The 20,025-nt window shown below is 42.8% G+C and overlaps 1 protein-coding gene across 1 annotated transcript in view; it reads right to left on the reverse strand.

Moving 5' to 3' along the window:
• TMED10 (transmembrane p24 trafficking protein 10) overlaps positions 1 to 20,025 on the reverse strand; it is a 42,978-nt gene that overhangs the window by 14,799 nt on the left and 8,154 nt on the right. Inside the window, exon 2 of the mRNA XM_085869495.1 lies at positions 16,291 to 16,411. Within this exon, the coding sequence (XP_085725621.1) occupies positions 16,291 to 16,411 (121 nt within the window). The remainder of the gene's footprint in view (positions 1 to 16,290; positions 16,412 to 20,025) is intronic.

Here is a 20,025-nt window from a genome sequence, read left to right on the forward strand (position 1 = left end):
CACACACACACACACACGTATGTGGATATGTATATGTATATGTATATATATATATATATATATATATATATATATATATATATATATATATATATATATATATATATTGTTACGTTTTAGGGGGGGGTATGCATTCAAAGGGTAATTAGGATGTTTAATTAGGTATGCCATGCTGTTCGAGTTTACCAGGATCTCGATGTAATAAGTAGCAATTCAGTGGTGATAAGTTGTCTAGTAAATGTTCATTTCTTCAAGGGGGAAATGATAATTGTCACGTAATTAGATAGGGACACGGGATAGGGTAAGTGTGTCTGCGTAAACCCCTTTTAGTAGTCCCTGGAGGCTGGCCGTGACGTCACAGGACAGGGCTGCGGATGGCTCCGCCCCGTGATCACGATTGGCAGAAGGCGACGGCGGTGGGCCAATAAAACGGCTCGATTGGAAGTGACGAGGACGGGAGGATAAAAAGGTTCTGTTCGGGGTCGAAAAGGAAGAGGAAGAAGATCGGGACAAAAAGATCGTGGTTTTTGGTGTGGAGGCTGTTGCGCGGGAAGCGTACTTGTTGTTGTGCTGATTCGATCGTGTTCTTCTAGTGTCTTGGAGCCTTGCTGAGCCTCGTGCCTCACCTTGGTTGGCTCTGGGGTTCTGCTGATTCGGAGTACGGGGTCGAACGGCAGGCGGACCTGCCTCCCTCTCCTGTTCGCAATTTGGCGCCAGAACTGGTTCCCTGGCGGCTGTGAGCGGACTTGGGCCAGGACCAGGAGGTCGACAGCACCACGGTTTCTCCTGCCCCCCCGCCCCCTGACGAGAGCAAGACCAGCTCGTCCGACGCTGATCCAGGGACAGTTGCGTCCACACCACGGTCCAGCCTGACCACCAGAAGTAGCTACGTTGTGTGTGTGTGTGTGTGTGTGTGTGTGTGTGTGTGTGTGTGTGTGTGTGTGTGTGTGTGTGTGTGTGTGTGTGTGTGTGTGTGTGTGTGTGTGTGTGTGTGTGTGTGTGTGTGTGTGTGTGTGTGTACTTGGCGCCTTAGAGGGTTTGAGATCTGTATATTCATTGGAATTGTCTGTGTTTTCCCCACGCCCGATCCCACACCATCCCGTCGAATCGCCCCGGATCCCTTTTCTTGCCGAGTCTTGTTATTTCTGGTTAATAATAAAAACAAATTAACATCATCAACTCAGTGAAAAGTGACTCGTGCCACCTTCCTCGTCCCGTTTGCGGTAGAGCGATTAGAACCGCCATGTTTGGGTTATAAATAAATAAATCGCCTCCATCGTTTCGGCTCATTCTACGTTGGCGGGACTGTTCAAGTCCCGTGGACGTCACATTGGTGTCAGGGTGTTGGATGTTCGAACCCCTCTAAATTATATTTGGTATCGGGAGAATATACCAAGATTAAAATCTCGCCACGAATTGGAATATAAAAGTACTACAGAAAAGCGCGCAAGCGCGGGAACATTTTGGCGGGATTTTTCAAATTTAAATTAATTGGCGGCAAACGGGACTTCTGCACCATGGCGGATGTGCAGATGTTTGAGGAGGAAGGCCATGTGTCTGGCAGCGAGTCGGGGGAAGAAGGGAGAGACGGGTGTAGGGTTGGAACCTCCCCCATTCCGAGCTTCATCGCCCGTAACGGAGCCGGCAGCGCCGGAAACCGGCACGATGACGATCTGGACAATGTTGGAACGTTTAATGAGGGCAATTACAGCACAGGGGGTAAAAATGACGGCACAGGGGGCACAAATGGCAGAAATGACGGCACGAATGGAAAATCAATTCGTGACACAGAGGGCAGAAATGACGGCACAGGGGGCAGAGATGGCGGATCGATTGGGGGTAATGGGGGAACAGTTGGGTGCACGGATTGATTTAATGAGGGATGAATTGGGGGAAAAGATGGAGAAAATGAAAACTGAGATGCAGGAGTGTGTGGATGTTAAATTGGGAGAAATACAAAGCAAATTCGAGGATAGATTGGAGGAAACAAAGGTAGAAATTACATTGGAGGGGGAAAATATACGAAAAAAATTGGTAGATAAAATTGATGCAACAAACATTCGGGTTGATAAAGTGGATGAAAGCCTGGAACATCATCGTGCCTGTGTGGATGCTCGTATGCAGCTGCAAGTTGAAGAGTGGGGAGAGCTGAGGAAGCAAGGGATGAATTTGGCGGAGGAGGTAAAAGGATTGGAGGCTCGTTTGGACGAACAAGATAAAATTATGAGCCAAGATGAAGTCTTGGATAAAGGCCTGGTAGAGCCGTCTTTTGTAAGTAGAGTGTCCGGGTTGGTTGAGGAGCAGCTACAAACTCGCGACGGAGCCTTGGAGGTTGTGCGGGCCCAGAAGATCCTGCGGGAAGAGGTGAATCGGTCCATTCAACGTTTGGAACAGGAGGCAAAATTGACCCATGAGACCCTCACCACAAAACATCTTTGGTCACAGTGGGCTCCGAAATTGGATACGCAGCCACAAGGGTGTTTGATCCCTGGGCTGGATTCGGACAAGGGAGAAACTGAGAAGCAGGCCACCGTAAAAGTGATCCCCCTGGTAAATTTTGACGGGTCAGGGAGCGTTGAAGCTTTTCTGACGCAATTTGAGTGCATTTCCCGACTAAACGGGTGGAATGAGCAGGAACGTACAGGGAATTTGGTGGCAACGTTGCGGGGACCAGCCGCAGACGTGTTAAACGTGATCGCGGAGGGGATGTTGACCAGCTCCCACATTTGCGAGGCGTTGAGCCGTCGGTTTGGGTTCGCGGCAAACTGTGATCTGGTGCGGGCCCAGCTCCAGCACCGCAGATTAAAGCCGGGTGAGACAGTGCAGGAGCTGGCACAGGACATTTACCAATCAGTCAGGATCGCGTATTGGGACCTTACAGTGGAGGCATGGGACAGACTGGCACTAGAGAATTTTTTAGCTGCTCTTCCTGACCCTGAGGTCCGAGCGCGAGTGGAGTTACAGGATCCACCCACCGTTCACCGAGCGGCCGAGTGCGCGGCCAGGCTAGCCTCGTGGAGTCGGCCGGGTCGGGTTCCAGAGAGGCCATCGGTGACGATCCGACAGGCGGAGATCCAGGATCAGGGAGGGGGGCTGGGAGAAATTGGCATTACCCAAATGTTTCAGGAAATTTGCCAGAAACTGTCAAGTTTGATAAAGGGTAATCCGGTAGTTAGTGCGCCAAAGCGGCGGGGTCCAGCCCAGCCAATAGAGCAATTTGATTATGGCCGAGGGGGTCCGGAACCGGAAGAGACATTTCACCGATACTCACGGGGGCCTTTTATGGGGAGTTGTTTCCGGTGCGGGCGAAGAGGACACATGCAACGATATTGCCGGTACCCGGCGATGGAGGGACCCTCCAATAGACTTTTAGACTCGGAGAGGGTGAATCCTCCTGCTGAACCGCCTGGTCTATCCGAGATGCCCTTTCATAGGTCGGGTCCGGAGATCACTGTCGGGGGTCGGGGAGACTAGATTGGGCTGAGCATATACGGCCATGCTCGGCTGCTGAGATTGTGGCGAAGTGCCCTCCTTTGGTGGAAAAAAATGAATTGTGGGAAAATTGGCATGGGTTTGTAAGTTCTGCTGGGTTTGAGAGTGACAATCGGGACAGTGGGTAATTGGTAACAAAGCGGGCACAAGTGGCTGTCCAATGGCTGGTGTGTGGATCGGGTGAGAAGTGCTGTGTGAGTTGTTTTAAGTTAAGAAGTGAAATGTATGGTGCACACATTGATTTTTTTATTGGACATGGTGTGGTAACAGGGAAGGTCATGGTCGGTGAAGTGTTAGAAATGCAGGTGTCACATGTAAGGCCGATGGGGTGGGGGAGTCATGTGGGTTTTGTGGGTGGGGATGATGTGCTTGTCCACAGGGATTGCTGAAGCTCACGGTGAGCGTGAATTGCGACCCCCTTCAAGGAGATTCACCACCTGGTGGCTAATGGTGACAGTGTCTGGAGGCAACTGGGAGAGGGTCTGGTTGGGCGACCAAGGCGGGTAGGACCTTGGCGTCCCAGGAAGGCCAGAGGAGCCAGTGAGACCCCTTCCAGAGTGTTGTACGGGATTAGAGCTGATGGCTACCAGGGGGGAGGGAATCAAAGGGAGCGGGGCGGAGAAACGTCCGGGTTGGACTAAAGCTTACCTGTGGGCATGGTTGCACCTGAGATGCCCCCATCATCTTGTGGTAACCCACCCCACGGCCACGACGGGATTCAGCCTGCATGATTAAAATGAGGACCATGACCTAGAAATGTGATGATGACCATGGTGTGAGTGTTGTGAAGATGTATGAGTCCCACTCGATCCCGCACAACTTGACATGTGCAGCAAGGGCATGATGTCCGCATAATTTTGGGGCAAGCAAATTTGAAAATTGGCTCCCCAGGTAACGCTGGGTCTATTAGCATCCACTGGGGGAGGCGGTCAAGTGTAAATATCCTGTGAATAGTGTCGTTAAGGCTTAGAGTAGGAATGTAAAGTATAAGTGTTGTGTTTTTGTGGAACCTTTTGTTTCCCCTCCCCAGATCACTGGAAGAGTGTTGGGCAAGAGCGATGATCCAGAAGATGGAGTGCAACTTCGCTCAGTGCTATCATGTGATAAAATAAAAATAAAAAAAAAACAAACAAAAAAAACCAATGATTGTTTAGGCGAGGATAAGGCCATAAGGGGGTAGTACATAAAGCAGGATAGGTAAGTTAGCTGCGACTCGCTGCCCATTGCCCCTCCTACTTTATTTCGTTAGGTTAATTAGGTGCGAGTCAGTAAGTGTTAAGGCTGGTACGGTAGCGCCTGTGATATACCTTGCAGGAGCTGCGGTACCAGAGGAGGGGGCAGTGTTACGTTTGAGGGGGGGGGTATGCATTCAAAGGGTAATTAGGATGTTTAATTAGGTATGCCATGCTGTTCGAGTTTACCAGGATCTCGATGTAATAAGTAGCAATTCAGTGGTGATAAGTTGTCTAGTAAATGTTCATTTCTTCAAGGGGGAAATGATAATTGTCACGTAATTAGATAGGGACACGGGATAGGGTAAGTGTGTCTGCGTAAACCCCTTTTAGTAGTCCCTGGAGGCTGGCCGTGACGTCACAGGACAGGGCTGCGGATGGCTCCGCCCCGTGATCACGATTGGCGGAAGGCGACGGCGGTGGGCCAATAAAACGGCTCGATTGGAAGTGACGAGGATGGGAGGATAAAAAGGTTCTGTTTGGGGTCGAAAAGGAAGAGGAAGAAGATCGGGACAAAAAGATCGTGTTTTTTTTTGGTGTGGAGGCTGTTGCGCGGGAAGCGTACTTGTTGTTGTGCTGATTCGATCGTGTTCTTCATCGTGTCTTGGAGCCTTGCTGAGCCTCGTGCCTCACCTTGGTTGGCTCTGGGGTTCTGCTGATTCGGAGTACGGGGTCGAACGGCGGGCGGACCTGCCTCCCTCTCCTGTTCGCAATTTGGTGCCAGAACTGGTTCCCTGGCGGCTGTGAGCGGACTTGGGCCAGGACCAGGAGGTCGACAGCACCACGGTTTCTCCTGCCCCCCCCCCTGACGAGAGCAAGGCCAGCTCGTCCGACGCTGATCCAGAGACAGTTGCGTCCACACCACGGTCCAGCCTGACCACCAGAAGTGGCTACGTTTTGTGTGTGTGTGTGTGTGTGTGTGTACTTGGCGCCTTAGAGGGTTTGAGATCTGTATATTCATTGGAATTGTCTGCGTTTTCCCCACGCCCGATCCCACACCATCCCGTCGAATCGCCCCGGATCCCTTTTCTTGCCGAGTCTTGTTATTTCTGGTTAATAATAAAAACAAATAAACATCATCAACTCAATGAAAAGTGACTCGTGCCACCTTTCTCGTCCCGTTTGCGGTAGAGCGATTAGAACCGCCATGTTTGGGTTATAAATAAATAAACCGCCTCCATCGTTTCGGCTCATTCTACGTTGGCGGGACTGTTCAAGTCCCGTGGACGTCACAATATATATATATACATATATATATATATACATATATATATATATACATATATATATATATATATATATATATATATATATATATATTTTTTCCCCATAACTCCTAAATCATAATTGTGAAGTATTACTTCAATTTATGAAGCAGTTATTTTTTTGTGCCCGCAACATTTTTTGTGCCCGCAAAAATCACGAATACGTGAAGCACAGGCTGCAAATGTAGAAGCCAGTCACATTTTATCAACCATTAATACACAGGGTCCGGCAGTGCAGTGCGCGCACGCACGCACGCACACCATTCCATCTCCAAAAACCACGTGTGGAGATAGCAGTCAACAACAGTAACTTGCGCACATGCATGCGTACCTTACAGTTTAGATCGGCTCACGATGTCTGTATGTTTTAAATGAGTGTTAAAATGACAGGTTTCTTTGGCAATTCAATGCAGTTTTAACTAGTATGGTGATCGGTAGAGCACGAACCTCTTCCAGGCTGTCCAGTTTATGTTTTTTTATCCCACTGATAAGGCAGATCTGGATCCAGACCTAAACAAAAATCTAATCAGCATATGTTCTTATCACTTACCCAGCTCATCCACCAAGTTGAAATAATCCATCTACAACAACTTTTTGAAATATCATGTTATATATCATTTATTGGCCTCATCTTTCAATGGTGAAGAAACACTTAATATAATTATAATGATAATAATAATAATAATAATAATAATAACCAGTAATCCCGGGCTTCAAGGCGTGCCTCCATTTTAACAAATTTCAACACCATCACCCTGTCACATGATGTGGGTTTTCCGAGTTAGAAAGTTAGTTCAAGTCTGCAATGTGGCCCAGCTACAGGGTCCCTCATGTTATCTCAATGAAGGATTGAAAAACCCATAGCAATACATGATAGAGAAAGAAACTTCACATTGGACAAATCGAGGCTGGACAAATTTTCAAGTCCCCAAAAAAGTCCAATAACTCCACATTTGCATATTAATGTAAATGGCGAACTTGTAGAACGTGAAAATATCTTCCAGAATGTGTGGTCACTTTTTGTCTATCTTCTTTGGTTTTCATTTTACGACATGTCAAAAATGGGTGATTTTAAACTTTGGGGGGCTCTGGGGCCTCACTGGGGTAAAATACAGACATAGCGTAAACATATTTGGAGTCCCCTCTTCAAGGCCTATCAGAATCTGTCATTAAATTTTTTCAACTCTCATTTGCATATTTGGCATATTTAATGAGGCGAATCGGCATCATTTTAATCATATAAATTATGTAACGATTTCGACGAAATTAACAACTTAAAATTGCAATGGAACCTTGCAAATGTGTGCAAAAACTTGAGGCTGTCGTATTACCCCTTCTGGAGAAGAAGATGTTTTTAGGTTTTGGAGAAAATCCAATATGGCCGCCATACCACGTGACCTACGTCATCAAAATTTTCAAAGTATAAACTTCAGGTGGAGAGTTATTAAATGGATAAGTTTCATTGAATTTCATCCAAGCGTTGTTTTTATTTTATGACATTTCAAAAATGGGTCATTTTCAACTTTGGGGGGCGCTGGGGGCTCACTGGGGTCAAATACAGACATAGTATAAATATATTGGGAGTCCGCTGTTTATGTGCTATCTAAATCTGTCATTAAATTTTTTCAACTCTCATTTGCATATTTTGCATATTTAATGAGGCGAATCGGCATCATTTAAAATAATATAAATTAAATAACGATTTCGACCAAATTAACAAATTAACATTACCATGGAACTTAGCAAATGTGTGCAAAAGATTGAGGCTGTCAGATTATCCCTTCTGGAGAAGAAGATGTTTTTAGGTTTTGGAGAAAATCCAATATGGCCGCCATACCACGTGACCTACGTCTTCAAAATTTTAAAAGTATAAACTTCAGGTGGAGAGTTATTAAAAGGATAAGTTTCATTGAATTTCATCCAAACGTTGTTTTTATTTTATGACATTTCAAAAATGGATCATTTTCAACTTTGGGGGGCGCTGGGGGCTCACTGGGGTCAAATACAGACATAGTATAAATATATTGGGAGTCCCCTGTTTATGTGCTATCTAAATTTGTCATTAAATTTTTTCAACTCTCATTTGCATATTTTGCATATTTAATGAGGCGAATCGGCATCATTTTAAATCATATTAATTATTTAACGATTTCGACGAAATTAACAAATTCACATTAACATCGAAGTTAGCAAATGTGTGCAAAAGATTGAGGCTGTCAGATTATCCCTTCTGGAGAAGAAGATGTTTTTAGGTTTTGGATAAAATCCAATATGGCCGCCAGACCACGTGACCTACGTCATCAAAATTTTTAAAGTATAAACTTCAGGTGGAGAGTTATTAAATGGATAAGTTTCATTGAATTTCATCCAAGCATTGTTTTCATTTTATGACATTTCAAAAATGGGTCATTTTCAACTTTGGGGGGCGCTGGGGGCTCACTGGGGTCAAATACAGACATCGTATAAATATATTGGGAGTCCCCTGTTTATGTGCTATCTAAATCTGTCATTAAATTTTTTCAACTCTCATTTGCATATTTTGCATATTTAATGAGGCGAATCGGCATCATTTAAAATCATATAAATTAAATAACGATTTCAACCAAATTAACAACTTTACATTCCCAAGTTACTTAGCAAATGTGTGCAAAAGATTGAGGCTGTCTGATTATCCCTTCTGGAGAAGAAGATGTTTTTAGGTTTTGGATAAAATCCAATATGGCCGCCATACCACGTGACCTACGTCATCAAATGTTTCATAGTATAAACTTCAGGTGGTGAGTAATAATCCTGTTAAGTTTCGTTGAATTTCATCCGACAGTTTTCCCTCCAGATCCGCCACAAAATCGGTCAGTAGAACATAAAAACCCGTTATAATAATAATAATAATAACTAGAACTGCCACTTTATAACTGCTGGCAGTGATGACCGGGTACCCAGTCCGTCCGCCTTTGACACAACTGACACAACGTGAGACTTAAATCATAGTCGCAAAGTTTCGCATTTATCGGATAAGCGGTGCCGGAGAAAACATTATTTAATGGTGATACAAACACAGGCCTGCTTCGAGACGGCGCGGAACAGACGAGTTACGAACCGGGCAGCACAAAGCGTTCAATTTCCTTATTACTGGCGACCAGATTCAAATAATTAAATAATTCTGGCTGCCAAACCACACAGCCGATCAGGTTGAAATTTTAAACTTTTGTTTCACATGTAGCCTAAATTATAAATATGAAGTTTCGCATATATAGAAGTAGTGGTTCCAGAGTAAACATGAATTAATATTTATCCTTCAATCTAAGATGGCGGCCAAACCATGTGACTTGTGACCTCATAATTTTTACCATGTATGCAGATATCATGGAGGATGACAGACGCAAATTTTCGCTTCGATAGGTTAAGCAGTTCCAGAGAAAACATTATTTAATATTTTTCTTAAATTCAATATGGCTGCCAAACCATGTGACCTATCAATTAGAAATTAACAAACTTGTATTCCCTACTCATGTGCAATAGGGGTGTGAAGTTTCCCCTTGATCAGATCAGGTGTTCTGGAGAAGAAGATGTTTGAAGGTTTTAAGGTAAATTCAAGATGGCCGCCAAACCATGTGACCAATCAAGAACAAATTAACAAACTTGAGAAAGGACCTCATGGGGAATATATGTGTGAAGTTTCGGCTTAATCTGTCTTGCCTTTCTGGAGAAGAAGATTTTTAAAATTTATTCATTTTCAATCCAAGATGGCTGACGAACCATGTGACCTATGACATCAGAAATTTATATTCTGCTTCCAACTGGGTATTGGAACACGTTTGTAAAGTTTCGTGTTAATTGGTAAAGGTGCGTTTTTCTATCCAAGATGGCCGCCAAACCATGTAACGTGTGATGTCATAATTTTTACCATGCGTGCATACACGATGGTAGATGATAATTAGAAATTTTCGATTCGTTTGGTTCAGCGGTTCCAGAGAAAACATTATTTAATATTTTTCTTAAATCCAAGATGGCGGCCAAACCGTCTAACGTATCAATTCGAAATTAACAAACTTATATCGGCTACGTGTCCCGAATATAGTTCTGAAATCTCCCCTTCATCCGACCAGCGCTTCTGGAGAAGAAGATGTTTGAAGGTTTTAGGGTTTTTTCAAGATGGCCGCCGAACCATGTGACCGATCAAGAACAAATTAACAAACTTGAGAAAGGACCTCATGGGGAATATATGTGTGAAGTTTCGTCTTCATCTGTCTTGCCCTTCTGGAGAAGAAGATTTTTAAAATTTATTCATTTTCAATCCAAGATGGCTGCCGAACCTTGTGACCGAGGATATCATAAATGTAATTTCTGCTTTCCATCATCGACCTGAACAAGTGTATGAAGTTTCGTGTAAATCGGATAAGGTCTATTTTTCTATCCAAGATGGCCGCCAAACCATGTGACTTCTGAGGTAAAAATTTTTTACCATGTATGCAGACTTGAGGGACGAAGGCACTTGCAAATTTTTGCTTCGATGGCTTATGAAATTCCAGAGAAAACATTATTTAATATTTTTCTTAAATCCAACATGGCGGCCAAACCATGTGACCTATCACTTCGAAATTAACAAACTTGCATCGCATACATGTCCCGAATATAGTTCTGAAATCTCGACTTCATTGGACCAGCGCTTCTGGAGAAGAAGATGTTTGAAGGTTTTAGGGTTTTTCAAGATGGCCGCCAAACCATGTGACGTATCAACAACAAATTAACAAACTTGAAAGAGGACCTCAGGGAGAATGTGCGTGTTAAGTTTCGCCGCAATCTGCACAGCCGTTCTGGAGAAGAAGATTTTTTAAAAAAAACACTAAAAAACAAGATGGCGGCCGAATTACGTCATCGATGACGTCAAAAAAAACATTTTTTACGATGAATTTTGGTGTAGATGACGCTCAGAATTTTTCAGATTTTTCCTATATGGCGTTCTACTTGACGAATTTTCACCGGTATATCGCTTCACCTATGACGTCACGAAAAATCACACGTGTTCCCCATAGGGAGCTTAGTAAAATGTATCAAACAAAAAAATTTTCCATTGCACGGTTTCCGAGATACAGATGTCCAAAGTTTATCGCTTTTTTCAAGATGGCGACCGTACCACGTGACCAATGACGTCATAATTATAACGTGATTGTGCTATCAAAAAAGATACATACTATGGTGAAAATTTCCTGTCGATCGGACTTAGTGTTCCAGAGAAAATGATTTTTAAAGCGAAAAAGGGTGCAAAACGCCGGCGGAAAAATAATAATAATAATAATAATAATGCGTAATAATAATAAACAAGAAAAACAATAGGGTACCCTGTACTCACAGGGTACCCTAATAATACTAACGAATTCAATAGGGCTTCAGCACTTGCTTGAAGCCCTAATAATAAATCTCAGATCCAGAACCAGGTCTTCAACAAAATTCAATCAATTTGTCCTTATCACACAACCAATCTGTTCACAGAGTTTCATCCAAATCCGTCTATAAACTTTCGATATACGAGTTTAATTCGTTCTGTGACCGAGCTCGTAACTCGGTTTGCTCGTATATCAAAACAATTTTCCCAATTAAAATTAATTAAAATACCATTAATCAGTTCCAGCCCCCCTCGCCCCCCAAAAAAACATTTCTTTTTTTTTATTCACTTTATCACTAAACTTAATTGCTGCAATTTTTTTTTTTACATTTTATTTTTTTTTATTCCCTTTGCTGTTACACTTAATTGCTACAATTAGCCGTTACCGCAGCTTCAAAATAATCGTAACGCCCTTGGCTGGCGTTATAGCCTTCAACGAATCCTTCTGCTTGAGAATAGTACATATCGTTGAAATACTACGCTCAAACTCCCTCGCCAACACGCACTCCACGTTCATGTTTTGCAATGATTTCACGCTTCATTTCAAGCGACATCATTCGTTTCTTCTTAGCACTGTCCTTTGCAGTTACTTTTTTAGGACTCCTGGTTGAGTTACTGCAAAGAAATTTGGCAAAATAACTGCACCAATGAAAAAACAAGAGCGAAACACAACGCAGATTACTACGGTACGACCCTACTCAACGAGATAACCAAGAGAACTGAACGAGTGAGTGGCGGGAGATGCGTGAAAAGGCGGGAGAAAAAAAAAAAAAAACAGCTCGCTCCACTCGTAACTCGGTTCTAGACTCGTAACACAAAGCAAAAAATCGTCCGAGCAACGGCTCGTAACTCAGAATACTCGTAAGTTAATGCATTCGTATGTCAAGGTATTACTGTAATGTGCTATATACCGCTTTGCCTGCATCTCACAAAGGTGAAGAAACACTTCAAGGGGAAAACAAATGCTCAGACCACCTCAACGCTAATCTATCCCTTGATACCCTACAAAATAGATATGATATGTAACTTTTCGATTTTCCAAATAATACAGCGGGTAAATTTGCGATTAAAAGGTGAAATGTTCTTCTTCAGATTAGTCGTGACGTCACACCTGGAAGTAGACCACCAGATTTGTCCTGCCTTTGGGTTACATCGCAACATTATTTAACTGAAACGGCAAATAATTTTCAATTTTCCACAAATATGCCGAGTCGGTGCGTCCTTGGTGCTTGCACAGTAATACAAACCGAGATGGTTTCGTGCTATACCAAACTCCAAAAAAAACCACAAGTTTGCCAGAAATTGGACGAGGTTGGTCAGAAATACCCGAGTGTGGGTCGGGCCTACAAAATGATCACTTTTGTGCTTGGAACATTTTATAGAGCACGGTTATGAAACAACAGAGATAACGAGATCTTGTGGTTATCTACTACGATTAAGAGGAAGAAACAACCGTCACTCAAAAGTGTAACACCGTCTATTCAGCTACCAGTGCATGTACACGGGTGATTTGAACGGTGAATCAAACACCTGTTGCCATTTCCCTGCAGCTACCACAAGAGAACCTGAAATAATTATCCATCATCAACACAATTTCTACAAATCAAATGAACCACCATCTATTTATACTAGAGAGCAAGTATGTATGTACCATAATCATCATCTACTCCTCCGAGAGGATTTGACCTTGAACGCAAAAACTTTCAGGATCTCCCCCCTCACCCCCCTCACCATACCACCACCACCACCATCATCCTTCTCCTCCTCCTCCACAATCCCCTATCACCTTCACAATACCACCACCACCATCATCATCCTACACCTTCCCTCCCCCTCCACTAAGGAGGGACATTGACACCTCACAGACATGATGGTGGGACACGACACGCACACAAATGGCATACGGGTAAAGTATGAAACAGGACGATCCCATAACATACAAGACACCTGGTCAGCCTGCGATGGTGGGACAAGGCATTCATCTCCCATTTTGGCTGCGGTGTCCGAGTGTGCCTGGGTGGTTTCAGCTGTCGGGCAATGATGGGTATTTCGGGTCGAGTAATATATTATAAACCGATCAAATAATACAAAATCCCTCACTTATAAACCGCCAGTTGAACGAAAAATGAAACCCTACCGAGCTGAAGTGTTCAAGTGACCAGCATTTTCATCTTCAATAACAATTCCGCCTTCTTCCTCTGAATCACTAGCATTAGGCTCGAAACAAGTCGGCTTTAGGATTCCCCAAGAAAGCGCTTCCATTACTAATTTGGTCTCCAACCGTTTCTTCAAAATCCTAATGATCACTTTCAACGGAGAGCTCGGAGCACCCTCGCTCGAATACAATTGGTGTATTCGCTGTTGAATGAGATACGTTCCAGCCTCCCAAAATAAGGCCAAAAATCATAAATAAATAAAAATAAGACATTTAATTGAAAAATAAGAACAATTGATTGTTTGATTCTATAGATTCTGTCTATAGTCTATAGATTCTGTTTGATCCCCCCCAAACAACAACTCAGAAATTACATTCTGAGAAACTTCAGTGTTGCTAATGACGGTGGAATCAGTATTTGAATCCAAGCTCGACATACACTGTTTCTCAATGTAAAGCTGCCGTTTGGCTCAATATGGCTTCAGGGTGTGACATCACGAGCGAAATTGAAAACCGGCACTCAGGCTTTTTTCGACACTTTGTGATTACTTAATCCCCCCCCCCCTTTCAAATTAAACCATGATTAATGATTCTCAATGGTTTTCAGAAAGAAAAAAAAGGAAAAAAATTGTACTTGGGTTGCCCTTAAAAAATTAGGATTGTTCACTTTCTGTACGGTCCACTTAAAAAAAAAATTACGGTCCACTCTTGGTGTCGGAGCGAATGATGCATAACATTTCGACCCGAAAGTTGCAAAATTAATTATCTTTATGCTTCTTTCTCACCAATCAGGAAGAGATTAAAAAACATTACTCACGAAGAACTTTGGAAGAGAAGACTTGGTTTGTATGGTTATGGGCAACAAAGGTCAGAAAATGAAGGAAAAAGAAATCAATAAACTTGTGGTGAAAGAAAAAAAAAAGCCAAGATGATGTCCTGCAAAAGACATGGATTGAAATGTCAAGAAAGATCTCGACTGCTTGGGTTTGTACTAAACCAACACAATGGATAGTTCCGTATGGATGAATGAATGCCATTGACCAACTACCTGAAAAAAAAAATGGTTGTAAAAGTTTGTTGTTGGTGTTATTGTTGTTGTTTGTTATTGTTCACTCTCTGCAAGCAAATGCTTGGTCAGTTTATCACTTGAAAGCTCATCATTACTTCAATGTCCATCGTTTCTTGAATTACACTGGCTTTCCATAAAGCAACCCCACACTATATTCAAAATAAAACCCTAATGTAAGTCGCATGCACGAGCTGCTGTGTAACAGCGTGCAGAACTGCCAAACACGGTTAAACGTGTGAACTTTTACAAACAAGACATCCCGTGTGAACAAGCCCAACCAGACCAACACGCCAGCAAGCCTGTGATAACCATGCATCATGTGGCACAGATTAAAATCAATTTTGACTCGCTAAGTTATCGTTTATGTTGCACTATTTTTGCAGCTTCAGAATGAACAATTCGGTCGAAATTGTGAATGTTAAACAAGCCGCTACAAAAGGCACAGGCAAACCCTGGAGGCAGGCAGCCACAGGATCTGCGAGTCTAACAATTGCTTTAATACAGTGAAGTGTAGGAAATTATCCACCAACGTGGTCTCTCATTTTGCCGTGCATACGATGGAAGCAACATAAGCCGTGTCGAAGCAAGCCATTCGTCCAAACACGTCACAATAAGCAAAAAGGGAAAAGAAAAGAACGATCTGTGAAAGCAACTGCTCACGCGATCCTTTGTCAGATTCTGCTCGAATCTCTGCTTGGTTTATACACCTTGTTGACCATTAAGGGTAGCTACTGTTCTGTCCTGTTCCCACAAACTCGGGGCAACGAACGAAAAACCCCCCGAAAGGCCGCACTGGGAAGAAATGAAGGCAACTGTTGACAGCTCAGCGATCGATTCATAAATGCTGCAAGTGTATAAAGTGATCAATAAATGTGTTCTCAAAAAAACTGCTGTAAGCAACAATTGTGATTGCATGTCACTTCAAAAAGCTGCCAATGCATGCGAAGCTTTAAGAATGGCAGGAGTGTCGATAAACCTTTCTTACTATCCGAATAATTTAAACCACAGAGAAATATTCACAGGAAAAACAAAATCCATTTGGGCTTGGTGGTACCCATTTCCACATTGAAAGGTTTATTTAGTCCTCAACATGTCCACCTTCTCTTGCAATACACGCCTGGAGACGTTCAGCAAAATAATCTGCAACTTTTGGACAAATTCCACGGAATATGCCCTAAACAGCAATGCCAATACGATCTCGTAGTTCTTCCAAGGACTGGGGGTGTGTGGCAAAAGCATTGTCGTTGATTAACTCCACAAAAAAAAGAAAAAGTTACAGGAAGTGAGGTCAGGCTAATATTAGGGGCTAAGCAATGGCCCAACCATGACCGATCCATTTGTTGTGGGAAAAATGGATCATCAAGGAGATCACGAGCAATTCATGAGAAATGTGGAGGAGCACCATCTTGTTGCACGCATGAGGAACGCAACCTCCATTTTTTCCATAGTTGAGGCACCAAAAATGTGGACGTGTTAGCACGTACTAAACAAAACTTCAAAGGCTACTCTGTTTAATATCAGTTTAAACTGAATAGTTACGTGTGCTCGTGTTAATGAAGGAATTAAAATTTGTACTTCCAAGCAGGACATGCTGTGGAGACCCTATTTGCACAAGACCACACACAGCAAATCTACTTAGAACTCAAATATTCTACAGAAAGCGAGCCAGAAAGTTATCTGCACAAAGTACTCACCAAAAGGTGTTTTGCTATGAAAGCAGATCTCGAACATGTCGTAATCATCAGTTGTGAAAGCAAACTTGCCTTTGGAGGCCTCTTCCTTCGAGAAAAGAATATGTCCCGAGGAATCTGTGATCTGTGAACGCATTATTATTAGGTGTGCACAGCACACAGTCAATACTCATGCAGATGCAAATAGACCAATAAAATAGGTGGAAAGATTTATTTGGGTTTGTGGAAGTGTTTAGAGCAATTATAGAGACAGTAATGGGTAGGAGGAGTTGGTAAAATTAGAAACAGGCAGTACAGAAGAAAAATATTAATCATTATTTCGTGGTCATTAAACATAGTATATATTTGGCTGTCTGCAAACCTTTCTGGAGAATACAAGTCATTCAAAATCTAGCCATGAGACGACAGCAACCATTGGGCAGACTCTTGCTTGAAAACAAATAAAAAGGAGGAAGTCCTTACAGTGTACGAACAAAGTAAGTCATCTAATGAAAAATAGTTAAAAACATTCCTGCAACATTGGTGAAAATCTGCTGGATTTTCAAAGGAATTTATACATATATATGTATATACATAGATATATTATTCCCATGATCTTAATAATGTTTCTGTTGCCATGTAACCCAGAGCTATCTGTCATCATGGTAGGATATCCAGTGACTCATCACCCTCCCACACCTTTTGGAGGTGCGAAAGGTGTCTCAGCATCCAGCAAAACCAAAAACAAAATCTATTAAAGGGTCGATGATTATCTTGGCAACCAACAACTACCTTGGGCTACTTCTACTGACAGCTACTTCAGGAAAGCTAAATATATATATATATATATATATATATATATATATATATATATATATATGCATCTCAGAAATGTTATCAAGGGCAGTGACCTCTAAAGGTCACAATAGATTCCGACAAACAGAAACTATGAGAAAGATACCATAATTACTTGTATTGTAAGAGGAAGAAGTGGAAGGTGAGCATGCACCAGTAGATAAATAAAACAACTTGGCAAAGGTGGTGAACAGGGTAAGAGTTTGTTTCGATTGCAAGTAGAGAAATGCAAGAACAGGTGAAAGGAGGTAAAGCCTCAAATTCACATGGATGAAGATGAAACAATGGAAGGTTATAGTCATGGTCTGACAAGTTCAATATTTTACAATTTTGAACTGATGGAAGGGTTTTTTGCACGGTCGAAGATCTTGTGCAAATAACAGACTAAACGAATGAAGCACATTATTGCAGTCAGTGCAGGAGGTGCACCCTCGCCAATGGATCTTGAACATTAGTAATAGATGTTCAACAGGCAAAGTTATGGAAGCAACCCAAGCTCGCATGCATTATGGAAGGATCTAGAGATCAGGTCAATGTTTTCATGATATTTTCTTATTCAAATAATTACAGGAAAGGATGATTTGAAATGTCACCATTCATCAAGCAAATGCACGAGAAAGCTTGCATGAGGAACACAAAATGGATCCGGTGCATGTCTGGAAAGCAATGCAAGTAGGTCTTCACAATGTTGCAGAGTATATAAAATGCCATCCACTCCTTCCATTGCCTGATGCCCAAAGAGTGGAACAATAGCCTGGTGTTGGCTTAACAGTTAAGGTGGCTGGCTTAAGATCATAGGGTCTTGAGTTTGAGCCCCTGTCGTGCCGTTGAAATATCATCAGGTTGGTTGACTCAGCCTGTCATCCTTCCAAGGTTCTCAAAATGAGTAGCAGCTTACTGGGGTAATAAGCCATTGGCGTATCCTGCGTCGGAGTGGCAACCCATCCAGGATTGTACTCCTTTGCCAAATGAAACTGCCTCAGCAGGTCTATGCGCCTCAAGGCATGAAGGGAATGGCTATTATGTTATTATTTTTAGTAGTAGTATTGTTGTTATTCAGGTCACAGAAAGTTCAACCATTCATTATCCAATTTTCAATCCACAAATTAACACAACTGTCATCATCGTGACCGAATGACACAGATGGCACACTTGCCTTTGAGCTATCTCATCTGGGTTGGATTCTTAACCAAACTACAAACTGGCTGTGGTGCTTCACAAAGAGGGGGTTTCATCAACAAATGTGACATCCTTCATCTGGACATTAAGCTGGGGACTAACAGCATCAGTTGTGGGGATTGAACTATCCCATGTTGTATTTTGCAAAGAGGTGGCGATTGCCACCAGCATACCGGCAAAATTCTCAATTCCAGTCTGAATGTGTCGGGGCAACGACATCAGTGACACATCAATGCCTTAGCGATGGAGCCAGTAGGCCGAATTAATATCCTTGTCACCGAATCACGGTCCAATTTGCATTTGCTAATGCCGATGGTGGTAAATAATAACAGCAGTTCAGCAAGATAAGGAAAATGCGGATTCAATGGAGTGTTGCTAGACGAGTCATGACAAAACCAGGTGTACGAGTTGGTTAGGTGACGAGAACAAGCCAATTTCATTTTGGGTTCAGGTCTGAATCCAGATCTGGCCTATCAACGAGATACAAGACAAACTGTTCAGCCTGGCAGAGGTATGCGCTCTACCAAGTGCCATTCTTGTTATTTCTTGTTTCTTTTTGATGTGATCAATAAAAAAATTTTTTCAAAAATCCTGTTTTGTTAATTGTTTTGTTGTTTTTATTATACCAAGGCACAAAATATCTCAGACTTTCAGAATGTTCACCATTTTGGCACGCTCTCTGTTTATTGATAAATTATAATGAAACGTCGACATAAAGTAGGCAGGAAAACCGACTCAGACTAGTCTGTCAACATGATGAAAATAAATATATAAATAGGAGAGTGAACTACTTTAAACAATTACAGTTTACCTAGAAATTGTAAAGAGCCTTCTTGGAAGCCAGGCAGGTACGAATTGCTTTTAATGCGACACAAAGATGTTATTTAGTTGAGCCATAATCCATCAAATTTAGGGGATCACTCCCCATTAAACACGAGGCCCTGTGTTTTATTGAAGCTTTATAATGTGCAATCATAAGCAACCTTCAAATAAAAGAAGGCAAGACGAAAGTTACCTCGACTTTCAGGATAAATTAGAAGGAACTCGCAAATAGGTGAAGAGGGAAGAAAAAAAAAAAAAAAAGACGATGCCGCAACCACCTGGAATTGTTGGCAAAAGTTTCACGTGTTTGTCAATCATTTTAACTCCTCCAAAAACACAATACCGCATCATACGATAGATCTGTGGGAGAAGCGGTCGACGTAAAAGATAGACACATCAAATTACATTGCGAGACTTCATTTGATGTGTCTGTCTTTATTAAACTGCTAAAAATGTCAACCACAGATCGATCATGGCATGGTGGAGGAAAGAACCAAATCGTCAAGCTTATCCAGGGCTTCATTATTCATGGAGGCCTGGTGTGAGTCACACTGCAGTTGTGTGTGCGTGTGTGCGTGTGTGCGTGTGCGTGTGCGTGTGTCTGTGTGCGTGTGCGTGTGCGTGTGTCTGTGTGCGTGTGCGTGTGCGTGTGTCTGTGTGCGTGTGCGTGTGCGTGTGTCTGTGTGCGTGTGCGTGTGCGTGTGTCTGTGTGCGTGTGCGTGTGCGTGTGTCTCTGTGCGTGTGCGTGTGCGTGTGTCTCTGTGCGTGTGCGTGTGCGTGTGTCTCTGTGCGTGTGCGTGTGCGTGTGTCTCTGTGCGTGTGCGTGTGCGTGTGTCTCTGTGCGTGTGCGTGTGCGTGTGTCTCTGTGCGTGTGCGTGTGCGTGTGTCTCTGTGCGTGTGTCT

Source organism: Eptatretus burgeri, chromosome 2 (genome assembly GCF_056783735.1).
Source record: "Eptatretus burgeri isolate ZD-2024b chromosome 2, Ebu_testis_v1, whole genome shotgun sequence".
Classification (NCBI taxonomy): domain Eukaryota; kingdom Metazoa; phylum Chordata; class Myxini; order Myxiniformes; family Myxinidae; genus Eptatretus; species Eptatretus burgeri.